Source organism: Ammospiza caudacuta, chromosome 1 (assembly GCF_027887145.1).
Source record: "Ammospiza caudacuta isolate bAmmCau1 chromosome 1, bAmmCau1.pri, whole genome shotgun sequence".
NCBI lineage: Eukaryota > Metazoa > Chordata > Aves > Passeriformes > Passerellidae > Ammospiza > Ammospiza caudacuta.
The window spans coordinates 18,098,162-18,118,260 of record NC_080593.1 but is presented as its reverse complement, the minus strand read 5'-3'; the positions used below and the strand labels follow the sequence as shown (position 1 = coordinate 18,118,260).

The 20,099-nt window shown below is 36.7% G+C and overlaps 1 protein-coding gene across 1 annotated transcript in view; it reads right to left on the bottom strand.

Annotated features, from left to right (window-relative positions):
- ARHGAP21 (Rho GTPase activating protein 21) overlaps positions 1–20,099 on the bottom strand; it is a 112,641-nt gene that overhangs the window by 29,373 nt on the left and 63,169 nt on the right. Inside the window, exons 6-10 of the mRNA XM_058803011.1 lie at positions 17,171–17,249; positions 11,742–11,796; positions 7,809–7,868; positions 3,779–3,808; positions 284–2,237 (exon numbers count right to left, since the gene is read on the bottom strand). Coding sequence (XP_058658994.1) covers positions 284–2,237; positions 3,779–3,808; positions 7,809–7,868; positions 11,742–11,796; positions 17,171–17,249 — 2,178 coding nt within the window. The remainder of the gene's footprint in view (positions 1–283; positions 2,238–3,778; positions 3,809–7,808; positions 7,869–11,741; positions 11,797–17,170; positions 17,250–20,099) is intronic.

The following is a 20,099-nucleotide window of genomic DNA, read 5'->3' as shown; positions in this document are numbered from 1 at the left end:
ACAGATTTACCCAGAGGGTAAAGAAAACTCTAGAAAAATACTACATCACTGTGAGCTTTTTTACATTCATTCTCCAGGACCCCCAAACAAAACAGAATATTATTTTTCTCCATTGAAAAATATTTTTCCTTTTATCAACCCGAAGTTATTTTAGATGAGAAAAATCTCCCATGACTCTCAACCTCAGGGTTTACAGGAAGAGCAGTCAGCTACCTGGCATCTGGTTTTTCATCACCTTTAGGAGAGAAAAGCATTTGATGTACACTGAAATAATTTAACTCACCAATAAATGGAATTGAAGCCAAAGAGTCACCAGGTGGGCTGGAACTCGATGCTTTCCTTTCCTCAATTCTTTTTATGTGGACTTCTCTCCGAGCATCGTTAGGTAACCAACAGGTATTGTCTGAGGCTGCCTCTTGGTCATTTACAGCAAGAATGTAGGACTGATGCCTCAAAGGCTGGGGAGTTTGGTGGCCAGAAGGTGATTTGTCCCTCATGACCACTGTGTCTTTGTCATTTCCCTGAACATCCATTTGCAGACTTTCAGACTCACGAACATCTTCCCTTTCAATACCATGAATCTTTTGTCTGATGGAACCATCTATGTTGTCCGAGGTAGTTAAACACTCACTTGTTGGCTGAACAAGTTTGGCAGAAGCTGGAGCCAGAGAGGAGGGCTGGATGGTTTTACCGGTTTCTGTTTTGTGATCTGGGGCACCTTCAGCTCGGGTCCTTGACTGTTGGTTTAACAGACTGCTTTGATGCAAGTGATTTACTGTTCTTTGGTCTTTGCTAGCAATAGCATCCAGGCCCTGGTTAAGGGGAATCGATGGTTTTGCTGCATAGGGAGTGGAGTTCTTCAGAGAGCTACTTTTAGAACTTCTGGCTGGTGTGAGACACAACCTCTCTTGTAAAATACCTGCAGATTTTGAAACTCCCCCAGGAGTTTGCAAATCACGAGAAGGCTGTAACATTTTGAGATCTGGTGAAACTTTCTGAAAGTGAGAACCAGGCAGAGAAGCTCTACTACCTGCTCTCCTGTTGTCTGAAATATAAGTATTTGGAGAAATAGGAAAATTTTGACCTCGAAGGGACATATGAAATGCATGTTGTCTAGACCTGTCATAAATACCTCGCCGATCATCTTGTTCAGTAAAGCCTGTCCATTTGTAAGTCTTCCTCCTATCTCCATTTGCATCTGCAATCATATTTTCAGAATGAAAATTTTCTAGCACTTCACCCTGTTTGCTGAGATAATCCCAGGACCGAGCCCTGTGATTTCTAGCATTGGCTGAAGGCGAAGTCAGAGTATCTTGTGAAGCACTTCGTGGCCATTCTTTCACCAGCATGGGCTCTTCAAGCCTTTCCTGGGACACGCTTCTCTGCCGGATCTGGACAGACTGCGGAACCCTGTCGTGCGAGGTGCTCCTGCGCCGTACCTGAGAAGCAGTGCGACTTGGCACCACCTGATTATACTCAGTTGTGTTCTGAGAAGCTGCCCTTAAGCTGTCCAACCTTTCCTGTATTGTCCTGGAGCCATACATGTGCATGCGCCTGTTATCAATGTACTCCTTGTAAGTCTTGTAGGTCTTCCAGTCTATGTGCTGGTGGGAGGTTGGAGAACTGTAGTGATTAGTAGAGACTGAGGGCGAGTCTGTGGCTTGAGTAGAAGGTCTAGTGTTTGGGATGCCTTCAGGACATACTACATAATTTGAAGCTTTACTTACTGTTACAGTTGTATCAACTGGTCTCGTTATTGGAGTCTGAGGAAGTACAATGGCAGTGGACACTAAAGATGGGGGTGATGTGGTGGTCCATGTTTTTAGACCGGTTTGCTCTTTTACACCATATCTTACTTCCTCTGTCCTGTGTGATGGACCAGCATGGTTATTTCTGCAAGATGTCAAATCTACAGCCTTCTCAGAAGGCACAATAACAGTCCTTACAGTTTCATTGCAAACACACACGGCTGTATTCGATTTTGCAATGTCTGTTGGTGATGGAGGCACTTGTATTTCCATTCTGTAGGCCCTCTCTGGCTGCGTCAATGCCCAGACTGGTCTACTGACTTGCTGCTTCCCCAGTGAGAAGTCAGAAGGGAGCTTGTCTCCAGCTTGTGCCTTAACAGAGGCTGCGGATGTCAGGCGTGGATAACATATTGGTGGTGGTTCAGGTATGTTGTGGGCATTGCCACTGTAGGCCTCGTTGCCTTTCAGGTAGGCATCTTGGGAATACGCCTGTGGAGAAAAGATTAAGTGAGTATTCAGTAGTGAGGGAGATGGAAAAGTTCACCATTTAGTATTTGCATGATCAAGCTTCAAGGGAGGGGAGCACAGGTTCCCCTAATTTCAGACAAAATGTTAGTTCAAAAGATAAAACCAGCATTCCAGCCCCTTAGTGAGCAGAAACAGAACAAGCAAAATCATGACATACATTCCTTTCCTCAACAATTAAAAAACTGAACTGATGACGAATTCTAGGAAATACTGTGAGCAGGGCACTGAGTCAGGTTTCTCAAAATCCATGAGCACACAACACAGTATTTTCCTCCCCATTAATTCTGCTTTAAACATGATACTTCACACATTTTTCTTGTTTAAGCCTCCCATTGCTGGAAACTGGAATTTCACAGCGCTCAATAGGTTAAAATGCTGCATAATAAATTCAACTAGCACTAGAAAATTCTCTATACACTTAGGGTATAAAACAACTCTGTTCACTTATTGCAGTACATATGAAAAGTACAGACAGACAAATACACATACGCACACAAAATATAAATAAATAAATTTTCTATAAATGAAATAAATATGCATACATAATAAGATGTCTTCTACATATAAGCTACTCTTCCTAAACATCTAATGAATAAATTGAAGCAGTAACATATTGTTGTGAGCCAACACCCTGTAAGTCATCTTATATTTTACAGGATACAGCAAGTACATGGTACATAAATTTTACTGTAAAAAATATTAATGATATTTAGCATTTTTACTTTGAGGTAAAAATAGTATGAAAATTCATATTCACCACTGCCCATGCACTATTGAAACCCAAAATGAAATCTCTAATTTCCTTAGTGCACTTTGCATCTTCATGCATAACAACCTGACTCCTAAGAAAAAGATGGTTATATTATACTTAGAACGTTTCTGCAGCATTTCTGAAAGCAGCATTTGTCATTGTGAAATTAACAGAACATTCAAAATAATATATCAGTGAGAAGCATACAGCATACTTAAACAATATTCTATTATTGAAAAACTTCAGCATGACTTTGTTCAGTTTGAACATAATGAAATAAAGAGCCAATGCAGAGCCTGCCAATGTAACAGAAGATTAAAATAATTTCTCAGGGCTTTTATACACTTAGGAGTGCTATCATATCACAGCATTTCCTGTTCAAATCATAACATGCTCAATTCCAGTACATCAATGTGCTCTGCTTTAAGAGCAGACAGTTATAAAAGCCCAAGTGCAGCCATAAAATTAACACAGAGCAAAGTAGAGAGGAGGGCGAGGCATTTCCAATATTGCTGCAATGTTACACCGAGCATTAGTGAAGTGCAAAATATTAAAGCATACTGAGAGAAAACAGACCAAATAACACAGGCACAAACCGCAAATCAAGAGATCAGCATTATGAAGAAAATTCAGCTCTGACTATCTAGCTCATTATCAAAACTTGCTGTTTCATATTCTTGCTTCTCACAAATCATTAAGAAAAACATGCCTTACAAAACCATCAGAGAAATGGCTACTGTACATTTCTTACCAGTGCTGTGACATCCTTTGTAAACTGCAGCTGGCAGAAAACAGGAAAACACAGTAAAAACTGCTTACAGATGTAAAGACAGAATTATCTTGTTATATTGATGTTGACTACAGCAAGCTAAAAATACAGCTAACACTGATTTCACTGGAAGGTACCAACAGACATAAAGGGCAGTAGGGCATAAAAAATAACTTCACCCTCCTTGTGAGCATGTCCATCTCAGGCTTTAATCTGCTCCTTACGTTTATCCTGTACCTTTACTGAAAGCAAAACACGTTTGTGCCATTTTGCCTTGTGCATCCCTACAGCTGCCTGCAGAGAGCTCTGGTTCCGTGTGATGAGATTTCCCTTCCACTACAGCAACATCACTGTCTCTCATTTCCCTGGGCTGCTACCATCCATCCCTGTTTCCTGGTGACGAAACAACGGCTTCATTATGCACTTGAAACAGCACGCCCCTTCCTCACGTATATCCGAACATGACCACCAACCGTCAGCTGACTGCAGCTGCCTTCAGCCTCTACATCTGAAATTAGAGGAATGATGCTGCAGAAATACTCTCCTCATGTGATCTGTAATTTTTTCCCTCCACTTATAGTAAAAATCAGGACAGGCTTCCACTGACACATTTAATGGGGGGAAGGAATGTATGAAGATAAGTATTTCTAAACCTTTAAATAAATGGCTATTTAAGATCTTGATGAAGAATTAAATTGAAAAAAATTGAACAGATGCTGAAGACTCAAAAAACAGATTGAGTGAGATCCTTCTGGCATGCAAGACAAACAAAAATCATCATACACTGCCCCCTAATCAGAAAATAATTATCAATTTATACAGCTGATAAAATAGCCAATATCCCACCTTCTCTGGGATGTGCACACATTACACCAACAGAAAATAACCCATTCTATATTTTTGTAAAACATTCCCCTGACAAACAATGCTTCATTGACTTTGACAGCAGAAAGGCTAAATTCCAAAGCTGGTGTGATCTGATTGTAGCCAAAGACTACAAGTGAGTACAAAAATAAGTTCTCAGCTCTTGACAAAATTTATCACAGGTATTAAAATATCACCTTCAGAAGACAGCATTCCCACAAAACGAGGGTCCAAAATGAGATCAGCTAGGTTTTCTCCTCCCCCCACAAATTATATTTCCATGACTGCAGGTATATTCAGACAGACAGACTGCCAGTTCTCTGTAAGACAGTTACTGGAAAGTGTACTTCTCCTCTCAATCTCATTCCACCCACTACCCAATAAAGCACTGAAACAAAGCAGAGAATACTTTCAAGAAAGAGATTGTGATATTTCCACAAAGTGTATTTGATATCTTTGTTTCATAACTCTGATTAAGGGCCTACAGAAAATAATGCAAATGACAAAGAAACTGATGGATGTGTCCTGCAAATGTCACACTGAAAGATGTATTATCAGCCTTTTTATTAATGAAATATTTTAACCGCTTTAAGCACAAAGTGATGAGATTTTTAGAAGAGGTTTAGAGACTAAGAAATTTGAAACACACCAATGTATTTATTAGTTCATACATTGTTTTGATATTTAACATATTTTGCAACCACACAAAACACAGCTTGAGTATTTCTCTCTTTAGTTTCTCTAACAAAAAATCATATGAAAAAAGCTACCTTAATCTCTAAGTGATTGCAACACGGCACATTAATAAAAGTATCATTAGGGTATGGCTGAATTTTAAGTGTTTACAGTCTTATAACAAAAACCAAATCAGCCAAACAAAAAAAGGCTCACAATTTAGAGAACAAAAAAAATTTTTTTAATATCCAGATTAATGATGCTCCTGATTCAGACACCAGCCTTCCATTTCCAGAACTGGATACTCAGCAGTTATTCAGAAGTCCCAACATGGTCCCAAAATTAGTCTAGATGTTTCATGAGCTCTTTTTCACCTTCTCAAAACAATGGCAGTTTCAAAGGACTAACATACAAATGCAGCAATTTAGAGTGACATTAACTGCTCTGATGGATAACAGCTCTGCAACAATTACTAGAAGAAAATTACTGCTCTTACAGTAAGAACTCAGCACGTTTCTAGTTACTGGGTACCATTTCTTCCCACCTTGCAATCTGGTTTTGTTTGCCCAAAGTTTGCAAATTCCTATGGTAAAGGATTAATTTCTTACTTTGTGCATTTGTAGAACCGTTAAGGATTTAACTCCTAAGGTAAAACATTCATGACAGGCAAAATACATTTTAAGCAAATAAACAATTTTACAAGGTATTTATTAACCACCTAAAATTCAGCTGAATTTTACCCCCCTGATTTCATGCTGTTAGATGCTAGAACAGTAACAGCCAAATGCATGGGGATTCCTCTGGGAAAGAATCACGGGGAAACCCTGTACTTTCAAAAGCTCAAACCAACCACACACAACACCCATCAGCCCAAATCCATGCAAACATGCAGCCCTATGTTTCACTAAGGATGGATGTGCTTCACTCCACTACAGGGTGAATAACAACACCAATTTCAACAGAACTATTCACAAATTGGTGATAAGCATTTTGATGAATCAGAAGCTAACACTCCCAACTCCTCGCAAGACTGGGCTTGAGGCATTCTTCTTTACTTCTACAACCAGTTTGGCTTCAGACTTTATTTCTTCACTAGTAAATTGTTCTCTTCCCCAGTCTTAACCTAATCTCATTGTCATCATGAGTGTGGAAACTGCACACCAGAATAGGTTCACCTCTGTCTTGAAACATTTTCTAGTTACAGTTTATTCTGGCAAGAATGTTAGTAATACAGTTCAAGTGCTTTCATTTTACTCTGAGACACCCAAACACTACAGTCAGATAATGTTATTTGAAAAAAAACCCAAAAAATGCATATCCTTTCTTCCTAAAGGCAGTGCATTTTTAGTATACAAAATTTAATGCCTTGGGCCAAATAAGTTTTATTTCCAAATACAAGCTGTGTAAGAGATTTTCATGTGAAGTCTAAATTGTGGCTAGGAGTGTTGATGCAAATGGTATTTTCTAGCATGCATTGTTTGACAACAAAATTTAAGTCTCTTCTTCTAGGTCACTGTGTCTTCACACCACACCCTGCCTTCCACTGTACTTGCTGCCACAGCTTTAATATTAACCTCTGTGCACATCAGTAACTCAGCACAAAACCTGGAACCAAAAAGTGCTCCAAGTCTTGGGACTAAATACAGCTACTTAGAAAAACATCTCTATCTTCATTAAAAGATAAAGCAAATGAAAGTATTTCACAGTTTGCCATGCTGCTCCACTAGGTCTGATGCAACTGGATGGTCACAGGAAGTAAAACAAAATTAAACTGGAAGTATTTAACATGGAAGCCAACTGTGGGCAGACCTGTAGTCAGAGACACGAGGTTACTGGGGCATGTAAAACTCTAGGATACATTCCCTCATTGAAGTTATTTTTCTTTTTGCTGTTGCTAAAGGGGGTTCTCCCCCCCCCCTTTTTTTTTGTTTTAATTATAGGTGCACAGCTGGCAATTTCAGGGTACTACAAGGCCTTGAGAGCCACTAAATCCCACAAAAATTCTAAGTTCAGAAATGATAATGCAGCACTGTACACCCCTGCTGTACAGATCTTCCAATATACTGGAAAGTTCCATATTACCTGACTAGAAAGAAGGAAAAATAAAAAAAGAAAATCTGTGCTTCAGTTGACTTTTACTCATTTTCCTGGTAATTCCCATCTAGGATTTTTGGTTCCCCTAGTATCTATGACAAAACAAACATTTCTGTTCAAATGTGGTAAACTTTCAGTTACTGATCTGCAGCTTCATTGGTCTGTAATTCTACGGAAAGATTCTAAATTTATCAAAAACACAGTAGTAAACAGCCACCTTTCACTTCCACTTTTACCATTATTCACAGAATGTTCAATAACATCTTTCTCTAAATGAAACTGCAAAGTTCTTTCTGGAAGGCTAAGGAACATTTCAACAGATTTGGAGACTAATTAAATGTAATGGTGACAACACTTAAGACCAGAAGTAACCTCTTACCTTTAGGGACCATTCCTGAAAGGAAACGTTTTTTTTAGAAATGAAACTAATGGAGATAGGCTAAAAGTTAGGGAAGATGAACTTTTGAGTGAGTGCAGTGAGAAAAGTGCTAGAAAATGAATGGTGAATCAAAAGGATACCTTACATATAGTATGTATGTTTTATACACAACCTAGTTATATACTTTACAAAATAATATCTACATATATTTACCTGTAATATGCATCATATATAATGATTAATAAGCTACATACATTACAAATAACTTTCCAAATAAACAGCTCCAATGCAGATCATATTAAAGATACCATTTTTCAAAGAGTGCTGTTTTCAAGTGGCTGGTACTTAGAAAATCAGTGACTTGAAGGCTGTATTCTTTTTTGCATGCACAAGGAACAGTTAGTCAGTATCTTCCAAGATGAAACATTCCCAGAAAAAATGGTCCAAAAATCCTGCATACAGAGGACATGCTAGACACAACAAAGCCTACTGACAATATTCATAATAATGCTCACCTGTAAATAGGCTTAGAAAACTCAATATACTCTATGGAGCACCTTTACATTCAGTATTTTCCACATAGCACAAAAAGCTTTTGAACAACTGGAAAGTTGTCAAAATTTAAACAGCATTTTTGCATTAAACTTGTTATCCAAAGGCTACAAAACAGCAACAATTTCATTGAATACACTTGAGAAATAGGAACTATTTGTAGTTGACCTAAATGCGTCTTCCCATTTGCACTAAGTCAGCAGTACTAAAACCTACAAGATGCCAAAATTCTGTCAAAAAAAGTTAAGAATGCTACAGAAATTGCATATAGATGCATCAAATCTGAACCACCAAGAATAGCATGACATAAAAATAGTCCTCTTCCTAGTTTAAAAATGGTCATATGCCTAAAAATATTTCAAAATAATCTCTTTTGATAAATTTAAGTAAATTTATCATAAAGTTGAGGAGGACCAACACATATACAGCTGTCAAGAGTTCAAGATTCTGTTATGGATACAAATGCTTTAAATACCCTTTTCCCCATCCACAAAGTGACATTTTTGACATCACATGAGTGAACCAACACGAGTGGCATTGGTTTCACTAATGGTAGGATTTCACACGTAATTCCCTTCCAAGTAAGCACTGTTCACATGCCACAGAGAGCAATGCCACAGAGGGGATTGGGCCACTTCATTGTTACTATTGATGATTGGATTTGAAGCCCCTGTTTTCTGGAAGCTCAATATACCAAGAGGTTCACAGACATATATGGATATTTCTGAAGACTAAACTCAAGGTTTATAAATAGCAAACTAAGGATAGAAACAAGCAACTGTATTTCCAGCCCTCAGTCATGAGTACATGGAGTAGACTGCCAAGTACTATAAAATGTAGCACAACCAGCATCATTCCTGAATATAATGAAACTATTCCATCCTCTTTGCACTAGATATACCACTTGCTAGCTCATACTACAATATCCAGCAATGCTTGGAGTTTTGCATTTTTATAGCATACTGGTATTTAACATCAATTTACAATGAGCAACACTATTTGAAGACATTTACAGTGACATTTGTCACAGAAAACAACCAAGTTATTTAACATTCTATAATAGCTTACATAACACAACTTCAGGTGTTTCTCCTCTATTATAATTCAGAGGAATTGTACAGAGTCTTCATTTTACTGAAGTTACTGAGAATGTACTGTCTCAAGAGATTGCAAATTATTTTAGAAGTGCCAAAACCTTCCCTCCTGTGTGGTAGGTTAAAAGAGATACAATTACAGGCCACCACCGACAGACTGTTGTAAGATGCAATTCATGTTTATAATCTTTTTCTTCACAAGTTGCAGCTCAGCCATCAAAGACTGACACTTGGAAACACATATACTGAAGTGCTCAGTGACAGGACTGAATGAACAAACTGCTGCTATCAGAGGTCATTTCCTATAGGCCCAAGTACACCCAGTGCTCAGCCTTATGGATACAGGAAACACCTGTGCCTCTATGGCTTTCCTCTGGAAAATGCTATGTGCAACTGGAAGCCCTCAAAGGCAGTTCACTTTATCCCAAACAAATGTACCTTAGCAAACAGCAGCACAAAACCCTTCTGGTAACATGACCCAACCCAACAGTGAACAACTGAAGCAACTCACACAAGCTACAGGGTCAATGCAAAGCATTTTTTGCAAAGTGATGACTTTACCTGTCAAACCTAATCCTCCTTCTATCTTCAAGGGAGCTACCTCACATACAAAACTCATAACTCTTATCACATCCGAAAACTCAAGAAGGACCTTTTGTATAATGACACCTCAAGATTTTTCATATGTGGCACTTGGTGCCATGATCCAGTTGAGGTGTTAGAACATGGGTTGGACTCGATGATCTTAAAGGTCTCTTCCAACCTAGAATTTCTGTGATTCTGTAATCTTTTCCTAGGACCTCCACAGTCAGATATTTTCCTCTTTTCTTTGCCCCTCAATCTTCTCAAGGACAATGACCTTATTCTCTTTTTGTTAATATCCCTTCCTAACCCATAATGGCAACAATCATCCTTTTCTGCCCTCTGCCCCCATCTCACCTGTTGATATAACAAGTTATATACAATCCATTATTTTACAAGTCTACATCACCTGAAGTTTGCACTTTGTGTTTTGCCAGCAGAGAGATGATGTGTCTTTCCATCCAGACAAACAGAAATGTTTAACTTTAAAACTACAACTCCTGCCTTGTACAGATTTTTACACTATTATGGCAATAAGACTGCATTAGATGCACAGGGCATTCAGATAATTTAAATGTCAGTACTATCCCTGCATTTATACGTATTCACAGTTCCAATTTAAAAAAAGAAAAAACAAACCAAAAAACCAACCATGAAAAAACACCCCAACAGCTTTTCTCTCTCACTTATTCATGCAATCAAAACTCACACCCTGCCCCCAATGTGTTCTGTGTTGGATTACTGAAATATGTCTTCATCAAATGTTCTCAAAATATCTCTATTCTATTCTAAAATATCACTATTCTATTCTAATAATCTTGGCTTGTTGTCCTAGCTGGAGAGTTCCTGTACTAGATTCTACCTTCACTTTAATGACAAAGTCTTTTTGTTTTTTCCTTTACCCTTTAATTTGGTCTGTAATAATGGAAAACAGCTACTGAAACCCATAATTTTTTTTTAACACAGTCATCTTACTACTACTGTATGGATTAGAAAATAGACTTCTCCAAATACCAACAAGAAAATCTACCCTTCTTGTCATCTTCTCCTCTCCTCTGCTTCCAATTAAAAATAAACTAGTACATACCAATATACTAGGTGAGGGTTTTTTGATTCTTCACAATATGCCCTTACATATCATGTATTATTCAAGACTCTTGGACTTAGAGACACTAAATGGGAGATGAATCGTCTTACTACACATGCAGGACCTCAATTAAAATCAAGAACAAATAAGAACTAGTGCAACAAAACATTTACAGCAGTCACAACTTTAAAATTTGGTAATAACCTTTGGCCCATTCATCATACTTCTCAGTCCACTCACCAATTACTGAGTTATTAATAAAGGCTTCATATGCTAGCTTTTTAATTCAAATCCTTTAGAACTGGACAACCTAGTTAAAGGAAGCAATCTGATTCATACATTCTAACATAATGAAATTAATCCAAATTACAGTAAAAATATGAACAAGATGTATTTTTTAACATGCTAGAAATATCATGTGAAGACAGTACTCCCTATATTTAGACTCCCCTGAAATTTCAGGCACGGCAATGAGGTAGGAAAATATCTAAGAAGTTACAAAGAGATAAATATTAACTCTAATTATTTGCTGATAGCACACTTCAAAGACTTTGTAACCAACAACAGAACATTTTTGTTAGGTAGTATACTCTCTGAACAGAAGCTTCATAAACATACCAATTGAAGGATGTCCTCATCTTTTGGCATAACACTAAGTTCCAATACACTGTCACTGAAAGAAACAGAAAAAGAATATCACATATAAACTTTCAGAGATTTTCAATTCTTATTACAAAGATAATCCATTTACTTCCATAGAGGAAAACTCTTCAAAAACTCCAACACTCAGCTATTATGACAAACACATGACACAATAATAGCAAACACTGACTTCCTTGAGAATCTTAGGAAGAGTAGAAGAGAAATCTGACTGAGCCAGTTTATTGAGCCAACACTTTGGGTAGCTTTATTTCCTTTTTTTTTCCCCTTAGGTCCTAAAGGACACTACTTGTTTGGAGCTTTTTGGACAAAATAATGTGACAAATCTGTGAATAAAAGCTAAAACTTTCCTCTTTCTTCAATTTAAAACTAAAGTTTCTTAGCACTTCTTTAAAATTGCTGTGGTGACATAATAATCACCACTTCATCTGCAAAGAGGAGCAATACCAAGGCCAGTACTGACCTACACCTTTCCACTCCAATCACCTCCTAGAAGGATCAACTTAAACAGTCATTCACATGATATCTGAAAGATGGATGAAAAACACTTCTTATTTGAGTGCTCCATTTGTCATCTGAGCTGCTGAAACAACAAGCAGCAGCAGTGGCATAAAGATCCAGGAATCTGAATAGTTCTATCAGTGTGACTCAAACACAAGGAAAACCAGGACACTGAATGTACAATGTACCAGCTACTCACTTGAATATTTTAAACAGTGAAATTCACAGTTGGTATCTACCAGAATAAGGTATTTTCACAAGCAAGAGAAAAGCATATGCTTGCAACATTGGATACAGAACAAGTGAATTTATTATCTCATCTGAGATAATGGAATAATCTGTTCACATTCATTAAATGTGAAATGGAACAGGTACAGAGAAGGACTACAAAAGACTAATGTACAGCCTATTATAATGAGGGCAAAAAAACCAAAATGAAGTTACTGTGACCATTACTTAGAAATCTCACATGTAAGAATTAAAAAAAGGATTTAAAAAAAAGTCTGACCAGTATCAGCGTAAGTATCAATGCAAGCTAAGTGGCTATCTCAGAAATCAGCTCATCTGTACTGGTTAGTTCACTGCATTAGGTGAGGAAAGACAAAGCCAGCACAAAGACTGGCCCAGCTGCAGGGCACAGCAATCAGCCTGTGAAAGCACTGACAAGGGACCTCAGTTTATCTGTGCAGAAAAGAAAGCCATCATCTCAAAATGTAATGTGTGATTTATTATGCTTTCTCATATGAAAAATGTTTCTATATTGTGGTTCCTTTTCCATTTTCTAGCAACCACAGACATAAGGCTGAATTCCAAAAGCAGAGTACGAGTATTTGGTTTCACAATCTTTTTAAACTACTATTCATTTTGGAAAAAAGTGTTCTCCAAGCAGCATAAAATTTACTTTAGTCTAAAAACTGAAGATTAGTAGTGATTTAAGTTGGTTTTTTTTTTTTTAAGTCCCCGCATATCAGGTAAAAGTAAGTCTTCAAAAGCCTTGTTAAGATTATTTTAAAATACTGAATTATAAGAAACAAAGGAGTATTGACTTGCTGTGCACTTACAATAGCATTTCCCATACTGACTGAATGCATAAACAGCTTGAGACATTTTTAACAAAGTGTTCAGATTTCAGTTCTACACATGGATGTAAATATCACATCAAGCAACTGTTTACTTGCAGGATTAAGACCTTGGATGTCAAAATTACGATAGCATTGCTCCTTTTGAAGTACTTTTTATATTAAAAAATGTAACTTTACACAGAACAAACCATACTCATTGAAATATTTTGCATGTTTCTCCTCCTCTCCCTTTTTAAGAAAGGGATTAAATCCATTTACACAATTAGCATCTTCTTTGAAGACATTCAGAGGACTAAAGGGTTCCATTCAGAAACAATGTTTTCCATGTAACTCTAATAACTACTTAACTATTCTATTCCTGTTTGCCTGAAGAGACAATTGCCTTTTGGAGACAATTTGGATGTTCTTACTTCGTATGTTGAGACATGCTCTAAGGACATTTTTTATTTCTCATATCAGAAACAAAAAGTATTAAGGAAGACTTCTGGTTTATTGTACAATATCCTGTAAATGCAAATTATGAACTAGAAAGTGTTAGTAAGAACCACGACACAGAAACTGATAGTCTACACTGGAGCACCAGACACAGTACTCAGAATTCTCAAAAGTATTTATCATTCCAATTACTTTAATTACACATTCTGAGAGTGAAATTCAAATGTCTTGATTCCAAGTCATCAAACTAAAGCAGTAATCATAAAGTCTATCTTCTGATGCATTATTTTGTATTAATGAAACAGATTCAGTAGCTAAACTCTCTACATTTCTGAGTAATCCAAACACTTTCAAGAACAGTTTGAAAGGAGAAACCAGCAGAATTGACAATCATTCAAATTCCCCAGTTTAAGAAAAAAAGGGGAAGGAAAGAGAAGTTGCAAATCAATGTTTCTTCTTTTATTTGGAATAATAAATAATTTACAGAGTTTATGTTAGCAATCCATATATCTCCAAGTTGATTATACATGTAAACAGATAAGAATAAATTCTTAATGGACCAAACCAGCAACTGTTGGCAAAAAGTAGGAAATATAGAGTTAAAAGTGTAGCCATGATTAATCTTACAGGACTGTAGTTAATTCTACCAACTCTTCTGAGGTGTGCCTTTTATCTCCCAGAGGAAATAACTACTGTAACTTTAGATTTTTTGCTATCTCCAAGCAGAGGAAAATAGAAAACATTCTAGACACAGCTTGAAACTTTTCTGGGAACAGTAATGTTCAGCATATCTGAATTATATCCCATCCTTAAGTCCCACTGGAAGATAAGGGTATCATTTCACCCAAAGCAGCTAAGTTCTGATGTCTGCAGCATTATATAATGAAGATAAGCAGCTAAAATTGAACAACTTTTTAGAAAAATCATAAGCAGCTAGAAAAATGAAGCCACAGAAGTAATCTAAAAAGATCTGCCAGCCTACACTGAGTTTTATTGCAAACAGCTGAACAGTGAGCAATGGGGAAGCCCCCTCTTTAGAGAGAAGAGGATAAAATGTGTTGTAACCTCAAAAACTGCTCTGATGAGGAGTAAAATGACAAAATAAGCATTTTGTCATCAATATGTTTGAATGAGTAATTAAAACAATAGAAGTACAGCAATTAAAATGTCTAGAAAACCAACATATAACACATTAAGACTATGAAGAAAACATCTTTATTAATAAAAAATATTTCAGCAGACAACTCTGCCTTTCAAAAAGCCTTTCAGCAAGTTGCCTTCACAAGGCCAACTAAAGCAGCCAAGGTGTGCTGGATGAAAGATCAGCAAAGACACAAAAACACAACAAAAACTGTTATCACTGGGTGGTTTTGATGTGAAGACACTCAAGAGTGAATTTGTGCAAGGCCAACCTATGAAGAATTACTAAATCAATGAAGATAAACCCTGTGTTTCAGCAACTTCCTGAATCAAGGATTTATAGAAAGAGGGCTGGTATTATCTGACCACTCAATCACTCTGTGGTTTCAGTGTTTTCACAGACTTCAAAGAAATCTTTACTGGGTATTATCACAGAGGATAATGGCATAACAGACCATCAGTCTGGCCCAGGTGGCAATGCTAATGCAAGAGCAGCATGTACCATAATGCCATTTTATTTGCCATGAAATGGCAGCATAGTAAGTAAAAGAACTTATATTCAGACCAAACTGCTCTGAGCTCAAAAATACTGTTTTCAAGCAAAGAATGAGAGACAGCTGATTCTTCTGGCACATGAGAAGTACTGTCTGTAAGCTACAAGATACACCTGATGTGGAGTCTGAGCTCTCACTACAGATCAGAATTAATATTTATCTGTTTATCCTAAGAGGTTCAGCTGTAGACTTCCTGATGGTTGAATATGCTGTATAAAATGCTCAAGGATACACATGACCTTTTGTTACGATCTTCTGTGATGTACACATCTGGCTTTAGAAAACAAACTGTTCTCTCCTAACACAATAGCATCCCTTCATCCTCCCTGCCCTGATGGAAATCAGGGGGATAGATGCAGCAGTGTGCTACATCCTTCCTGGCTGCACTAGAAAATCACTGACAAGGCTTGTTCAGGGGTCCCCAGTTCACCCACAGGGGGCAGGGGTTCAGTCCTATTGAACAGGTCACTACCTACACTCACTGAAAATACACTCCATTCACAGGCACACCTAGAGTTAAGAATCACTGACCACACAAGGCACTCAAAGATGTGACTGGTCTCTTTCTTGGATCAAGAGAGTTGATTGACTGATCTATGTAGTTGGGCATACAATGTATCTTGGGTATACACTATTGTACAATAGTGCTGCTTGTAAAAATACAAAATAAAGAAACAATCCATGGCTATGTTATGTCCAGTGACAGAACATGTTTCAGTCTACCTTGTCCATCACATCTCTGAATACAGTTTTGTTGTTTATAAAAAACCCAAAATAACAACTAACATCCAAAACAAAACCACAGACAAAAACCACCCGAGGTGGACACATTTTGAACAAAACCTTGAATGAAGACATCACTGAAATAGTAAAATCAGAATCTGATTTTTTCTTCTCCAAACAGTAAGCATATCTAACACATGACGAGCCAGTAAAATTATGACCCATGAGATGTACTTAGAAAACATTCTTTCATGCTGATCATAATACATCCTTCTGCCACATAACTCAGTAATATATTGAAAACTTGTTGCTATAGAACAGAAATTGACACCAAGAAAACTGTAAAAAAGAAGCAGACATGAGACATGAAAGAGTGTCTAGACTCATGCACAGACATAATTTCACAAGTGCTTGTAAGTTAAAGGAGCAGTAAATATCAGTATTTTCTCAAATCTGAGCAAAGTTCATAATCTGCTGCAAAACAGAGGAAAGCAAAGACTTACTGCAGCTATCGTGCACATGTACACTAGCATAAATTTTTCCTTCACCAGATATGTTGATTTCTAGTTCTTAGATCTCATAAGCAAGGTGATTTTATAATCTTTTTTTCCAATTGACACATGTATAAATACCTAATCTATTTCAGTTCAAACTTCCTCTATAACACTTGGTGTTATTTGCTAATAAGGGACAAGTACCAACAACAAAAAGACTGTGGTACAATTCAGCACATCTATTCTCAAACTCTTCTCAGCAAGCAGCAAATATATGAAAAAAAGAATAATAAAACTGAGTGTGTATTAATGAAGATTTAGTAATACGATGACTTTTCAAAACTACTGTAAACGGGCACTTCATGCTCAGTATATAAGAAGTGTAATGATAATACAATACTTAATTGATAATCATAATACTATTATATACCAATATAATGATAATACCATTATCTTACCTGTTCTGTATTAATGCAATGACTTGAGAATATGTTTTCCCAATAACACTTTCTCCATTGACTTTTATAATTCTGTCACCTGTAGAGGGAAAAATTATAACTGAAATTATTTTGTCTAGATGTTTGTAAAACAGTTTTTATTTTGTATTTCTATACCTCACAAAATAAAGAACACCCATATGTTAAATTCAAGGTAAAATGTCTGCCTCAAAAATCAAAAAAGATTTCTCCAAATATTTTGTAACACTGTCCTCATTTAGAGTTTAATACACTCTCATAAATTAATTGTGAAATATATTGTGTAGAGCTATTTTTAGCCTGTGATGAAAAACCTATCCTGCTCTTTTGACCAAATGGTATCTAAGACATCTCTGATCAGAAGAGCAGAAAGGTATCTTGAATTTCCTAATGAGGAGAAAATGGTCTGAAGGATTACAGACAGGGAGCTTGAAATAGTTACTGGAGGAGGAGAAGCTGAAAGAAAGGACCTGTGCAAAATGAGGCAAAGGGAATGGCTTTTTCAACGTTGCTTCAGAAACTTTTTAAAAGCCCTTTTTGTTTTTCTGGCACGATCAAATCAAATCAAAGCAAGGAAAAAGTTGTTCACTCTGACTACCCACCCTGTCTTGGGGACAATAATGATTTAAATACTTGTGCTCTGTGGAGGTTCCCCACACAAACCCCATGGATTAACAAACTACACAGATCTGAGTTTTTAATTTTGTCTGCACACAAGGTAAAACATCATGCCAATAAACTGGTATGATATTTTCAACTTTCTTATAAAGTTTACCTACTCCCGTTCATCCACCAGTTACCTTCTTGCCTGAAAGAACCCTGAGTTTTCTCTCCTGCTTCCTAAGCAATGAAAGAAAGCTTGGTGGCAACAAGCTCTGAATCCTGGCTAGGTCATACTGCAGAACTTCCCCAGAACACACCAGATCCTTCTCTGGGACTTCAACTGGCTCTTTTCCAGGTTGTTTAAGAACAGCCTGCTATGTGGGCTACATTGCCACAGATCTTTACTCAGTATTCCCACTAAAAAACTATAATTAGGAGTATCATTAGAGTAGGTCATATAATTTTATCTATACTTGTGCAGCTTTTATTTTTTCACAGAAGCAGACAAGATTACACATAGCAGTGACACAAGTCTACTTGAAATAGGCATCCCATGGATCTGCCAAAAGATCTGATGGGGACACACTGCAGAACTGGTTACATAAATGACATGAGCACAGACAACTCTGCAAGTGCAACTTTGTTCTGTTTCAGATCCATAGGAAGGGAAGTCAGTGCAAAACTGTAGTGCAAAAAAGGACACAGAAACATGAAGGCTTTTTCTAACAGCTCTCCATCAGTCTGGTAGCCTGCTACATATTTTGATCAAAGTAGAGATTAATCAGAATGCCCCGTCCACACACACTTAATTCTTTATATTCCTACATAAAGATAAATGACAGCACGAAGATCAAGACATGGGAAATACAGATCTGTTTTGGCTGTTCATGTTTCAATATTTCTAGTATTTATGAACTCCAGGATATGTTATTTTTAATTAAATGCCTTAGAGGTTAAATATGGGAGAGGTATTACCTTTCTAACTCTAATAAAGATGATTTTACAGGAGTATTCAAAAATACTTCTGAATTTTATATTCTGTCTTATATTTAAGATATCTTTTGCTATTCCTCAAATTTGCCAGAATATTTCAAGTTTTCTGGTGAGAAGCAGACAAGTAAGCTCCTGAAATGGAGCTCATTTATCACCAGTGATGAAACATATGTTGAACTTTCAGTATTACAAAGGACCCCACAGGAGTGAAACAAGAATTGACAAACAATTTCCTAAACTCATATTGAATATTCAAGTGTTTTCATTGGTGTGACCATGAAATAGAGCAAAATTACATTAGAAAAAAAAACAAACAAAACCAGGTAATAACAATAACAGTTGATTCTACAAAATAAGAAATGTATACAGTGTCTGCATGAGAGGCTAAGCAATCTACCTGGCTGATTATTCCCTAAATGTTTTATAATACCAAGACAGAGATATAGTAATATATTTCACCCTAAAATTCATAAACAAGAAATACTGGCATGACCTAATTAGATGTAACTGCTATAAGCAGTGTGTTTAAGAAGATTTAAGAAGATTCTACTTATTAAAAATGTCTTCTCTCATTTATTTTCTGCTCTTTATTCTGGGCTCCTAAAAATCTAAAAAACCACCACAAAAATTCTCTACAGATTTTATCTCTCTCAATTTGGCAGACACTGAACAGCGCAGAAATTAACATGATTCCTCTGTACAAATTCAACATATGCTGCGTTTTATCAAGCCAAAACATCTTTATATAATAGCAATCAAATTCTGCCAAAGTACCCCTTCTCTAAATAACTATTTAAGGAGGAATTATAAAAAACCCTGAAATCCTTATGGTGTACAAGTGGGATCTAGAACTGTTTTTAAACTGATCAACCTAGGAACTTTGTATTTCTTTAGGAAGAACATACAAAACCTATTCTATTCCAGTCAATTTGAGGTATATAACTTTTCTAAAAATATATCAACATCCCATTATTGACACAAGCACAAGCCTTTCACAGAATAGAAGCTTTGCCACCTTTTTAAGAAACTTGTGTTCATACTGGCATTCATCTATATATGTAACTTTATCACCTGGAAGATTTTCTATTCTAATACTGTTTGGTTGTTTTCTTTCAGCACTTAACATATGAACCAGTTCACAAAAAAACCTCCATGTTTCCTGCTCTCCAGTTTGATTAAATGAGCAATTGAAAAGAATTTTGTAAGAATAGACAGACTTGGACTGTTCCTATTTGATTTAAAGGAGGTAGAGTAGAAAACTTTTATTTCATGTACAAAGACCTGAATGTTTTCAGGTTACCAATTTGTCCCAAAC